We start from the raw sequence: 4,839 nt of genomic DNA, 5'->3' as shown, positions 1-4,839 counted from the left end.
GGGCATAGTTCTCATATGATTAGGATTATATATATATATATATATATATATATATATATATATATATATATATATATATATATATATATATGACTTGTTTGATATATATGCAATATAAAGTGAAAACCTAATCATTTCGTGTCTCAAAATAATTCGTTTGTTAAAAGTTTCATAGGATAAATAATTTCAATTTATCTCATCATTTGTAAAGTATGTAATATCACTTAAATAAATAAGCTATATAACCTTATTAATAAAAGCAAGGTTAGGTTAGCTTGTTACATGAACTTACTTAATATTAGTAAGCCCATCACAAAAACTAATGAAAATGCATTTACATAACTACTGATATCAACTTTATACTCTATCTTCATAAGAAGAAAAATTTGAAACTAAAAAGATTTATGCGATAAAATATATATTGTTGATAAAAATTCTTATAAATATATTATAATGATGACTCGTAAAACTTTTGTGTATAAATATAATATAATACTTCGTATAGTATCAAATCTACTCAAGAGAATAAGTAGTAATAGACAATATTGAAAGAAAATTATTTTATTTAACACTCTAATTTCATATTCTCTTTCCAATTAAATACACCAAAAGACAACATTTTTCTTGGCATATTTGCTACTCCCAATTCCCAAACCATGAATCAACATGTGCTTGTAATTTATATGCAAAGAAATTATAGAATAGAAAAGAAATAGATGCAAATATGCAATACATAAAATAATATAATTTTCATAATGGGAATTAGGTTTACGGCTTCAATTATGAACAACGTAGTGGTAACAAATGTGATAACAATTATAAATTTTTTTTGTGTGTGTTTGTTTTTGTTTTTGTTTTTGCAGTCTCGATCTGTACACTTGCTTGTGGTGATGAGATGGATGATTTGGTCTTATCATGTTTCCAACATCAACATCGCCTGTCATGAGGCATGTGATCAAGAAGCTTGGCCAGCAATATCCCATTGAAAATGAGTTGACGTACTGGTACAATCTCACATTGTCCACCTCTATTATAATAATAATAATAATAATAATAATAAAAAAAGGTGAAATATGCCCTTAAATTTTATATGAGAAAGTGATTAGATCCTTGAATTTTTAAAAGTTACAATTAAATACTTTAATTTGTGATTTTTGTGTATTTGAACTCAATAACCGGCTACCAAGGACTTTGTGGTCCAGTAGTATCAAACACTTCTCTTTATACGGGAGGTGGTGAGTTCGAGCCTCAGTGGAGGAGAGGAGACAATATTGACTCTTGTGCTTCAATAGGTTGAGTGGTGGGTCCACTCCTCAGTGGAGGGCTCTTGTGTTTCAATAGATTGAGAAAGTAGTTATGGGAGGTGGTGGGTCTAATAGAGTTAGTAGTATTCAAAAAAAAACAAAAGAACTCAATAACCGGCTATCTACCTAGAATAACTATTCAAAAAAAGAACTCAATAACCGATGAATCTGCCACTGACAACCGGTGACCGTGTGAAGAAGGTACCAGTCCGGTTGATCGGCATTCAATTTGGTCACCTTTTTGCGAATGACCGTGATTTTGTTATTAGAGGCGGTGATCAATGGTCTATTTAACTGAAAAATTAGATTTATTTGATCGATTTTAATAAGTTAGAGTTTTTAATTGTAACTTTTAAAAATTTAGGAATTTAATTATTTTTTCGTGTAAAGTTAAATATCATATTTAACTCTTTCCCCTAAAAGTATTGTACAGTGATACTTAAATTGAGAATAAATCTTCACTTTTGAATTATTTATGTAGTATGATTCAAGTTTTGATTTGAGTGTAGTGTCAGTACTCGCCATATTTTTTTTGAATTTTAATCAAGTCGAATCAATCAAAGGGTTTCGTTTGTCTGCTTCAGTTAAACAAATGTGTAGATTCGTTTGTATTATTACTATATATATTGTTGTGTCAATGAGTTGTTACTTTTCCCATGCGACATTATTGTACAATCCCCAAAACTTTATCTGATCTCCCATGTATATGTAAGCCAACACATACTATAGTACTATACCCAGTGTTAGTTAAAACAATATAACAAGTCTTTTATTTATAGTATTGCCAAAAATAATAATAATGCCTTCGTGAAATAAGTTTGTAATAAAAATGTATTCTAGAAGTAATTTATTATCACTCGGGACGACTAATTAAACAGATTTGAGCAGGTCATGAATTAGACTATCTAAGAGCATGATCAATGGCGGTTTTTTTTTAATATTTTTTTTAAAATTTTTTACAGGTTTTTTCAAGTCAAGTAAGAAGGAGAAAATGAAAGAAAAAATAGTCTCAGAAAAAAAAAAAAAAGGAAACTAATTAATTTACATGCCTGCTGGACGCATAATGTTAGAAAATTGACTTATGCAAGCAGCTATTTTGAGTTGAGTCTATTAACAATTTGAATCAAGTCAAAATAATTGAATTCGAATTTCTTTAAATTAGTATATACAAATCATATATTTATATACTCAAAATAGATAATAAATAAATAAATAAAAATAATTTTCAAATTACTCCCTGAATCATGAACACTAATGACACGACAATTGTTACCTTTTTATAAATTATTTGATAGTACAAATATTGAAGTAATACAATGCACAAAGTAATTTGAGAGTGTGATTGAGTGGCAATCTCATTTATTCTTAATCAACGGTCAACTATAAATATTAGTCATTGTGTTTCACGGTAAAAATCTGAATACACCCAACAAACAATGCAGGTAGACAAACGTAGTAACATGTTGTATGTGATATGTACTGTAAATTTCTAAGCAATTGGGGTTGGTCAATAATTGCATCTACCGCCACCAAAACACTGTAAATACACATATATTTATGCAGGAAATATTTTACTATTTTTTTTAACTCACAAGTACAGACAAGATCGTTACCAGACGCCTTTACTTACCACAGAAAGCAGATAAAATATATTTTTATCTTAAAATTTTACATCAACCCACAAAATTAAAATATATATGGATATTAATTAATATCCAATAATACTAAAATTATGTTATCTTAATTAACAGGCTCTAAGTGGCTTCCCACAGAGACAGTCGTTGAAGACGAAAGATGAGGCCTCCAGCCGGTCGAACGGTGGACCGGACGGGATTGGACCGCAGAGATGGTTGTGGCTGACGTCAAGGTGGCCGATATATGACGCGGTTTTGATCGAGCTTGGAATATTTCCGGTGAGTTTATTGTAGGATAAATCCATTACCATGAAGTATGATTTGGGGAGAAAAGCGTCGGGGATGTGGCCTTCAATCGCGTTGTGGCTTAAGTTTAGTATGCTTATGCCGGAGCTCAGCAACTGCGGCGGAATGCTGCCGGAGAAATTGTTGCCGTCGAGGTTTAGTGTGGCGAGAACCGGCATTTTCCCCAGAGAAACCGGGATTGGACCGGAGAGGCGGTTCATTGAGAGGTCTAAATCGGCGAGACGGTAGATGTAGGAAACCGAGTTGGGGACTGGACCGATGAACCGGTTTCCGCTCAGCAATGCCCGGCTCAGCATTCTAAGCCGGCCGAAGGTTCTCGGGATTCCGCCGGAGAATCTGTTGTTCCGGAGATCTAAATGCTTCAGATCGGTGAGGTTAGCGATGGACCGGGGGATCCGGCCGTTGAGGGCGTTATCCGCCACGTTTAACACAGTGAGCCGGCTCAACCGGCCTATATCAGCCGGGAGCCGACCGGAGAGCTTGTTTCCGATCAAATCAATGATTCGGAGGTACGGCAAGGAAGTAATGCACTCCGGGATGGACCCACTAATCCCCTTCCAATCCGCTATCGTAAGGCTGGAAAGCCGCTCGAGTTTACATATCTCGGGCGAAATCGAACCGGTCATGAACCCGGTTTTATTCGCGAGAATCGGGTCCTCCGATTCGCCTCGGAGGTTAATGTCGGCGACTCGGTGAATCTCCGGGTCACAACTCACTCCATACCACCCTTTACAACAGTTTTCCCCTTCCCACGTCTTGAATACCCCCACCTTGAATTCATGAAACCCATTCTTGAAAGCCAGCAGCGCCGCCCTGTCCGACGGCGGGCACGATTTCACGCCGGAGATCATCGCCGTCAAAAGTAGACTACTAATGTATAAAAAGACGAATCTACCCATGATGATGAGTGTCAGTTTCTCTCTCTACAGCTCGGTGCTCTTTTTATTTCTCTCTGTAAAACTAAGTTAGTTTCTCTCTCTGTAAAGCAGCTTGCATGTGGAGTGCCTTCTCCATGCACGTAGCTTTGTAGGGGCATATATATGTGTATATATAGCGATGATCTTTATTCGCTTGGACGATTTTGCCCCTCACGTGTGTTGTTTAGATTTGGAACAGCAAGTCAACATGGGTAGGTAACTCCGTAACTTAACATTTTATGTAATTATATTTATTTATGGAAGTGACATGATTTAAAGTTTTAACTTATATATATTGATTATTTTTAAAAAAACTTATGTATATTGACAAAACTCTAAAAAGGCATAATATTATAATGCTCTATGGAACACCTAATATAGTATATAAATGTGAAATAGAGAATTTGAATCTAGATCTTGGTTTTATAGAAATTCAAGGAAAATAATTAAGGTTATTTTTATTTTAATAAAAAAAATTTCAAATATCATTAGTTTTACATTTTGCATTATCTATTTTTGAATTGAAGAAATATATCAAATAAGCATATTTTATTTCTTTAATTTTCATTTCTCTTGAAAAATGGATCGGAGAATAACACACTCTAAAAATTTGTAGTAATTAAAATGTATATACTCATGAATTTTTAAAATTAAATATTTACATAGGATCAAAGGGAA

The 4,839-nt window shown here is 33.8% G+C and overlaps 1 protein-coding gene across 1 annotated transcript; it reads right to left on the bottom strand.

Moving 5' to 3' along the window:
- Nucleotides 1-2,807: 2,807 nt before the first annotated feature.
- LOC116005235 (DNA damage-repair/toleration protein DRT100) lies at nucleotides 2,808-4,255 on the bottom strand. The gene has a single exon (XM_031245501.1). It carries the CDS (start codon nucleotides 4,141-4,143, stop codon nucleotides 3,049-3,051), a length of 1,095 nt encoding a protein of 364 aa, XP_031101361.1. The 5' UTR covers nucleotides 4,144-4,255; the 3' UTR covers nucleotides 2,808-3,048.
- Between the last annotated feature and the right edge of the window lie 584 nt (nucleotides 4,256-4,839).

Source organism: Ipomoea triloba, chromosome 14 (genome assembly GCF_003576645.1).
Source record: "Ipomoea triloba cultivar NCNSP0323 chromosome 14, ASM357664v1".
Lineage (NCBI taxonomy): Eukaryota > Viridiplantae > Streptophyta > Magnoliopsida > Solanales > Convolvulaceae > Ipomoea > Ipomoea triloba.
Note: the sequence above shows the minus strand (reverse complement) of the source record. Positions and strands in the feature narration are given on the sequence as shown.

Excerpts from the sequence above, each read along its gene's own strand:
- LOC116005235 (XM_031245501.1), bottom strand. The coding sequence starts at position 4,143 with ATGGGTAGATTCGTCTTTTTATACATTAGTAGTCTACTTTTGACGGCG.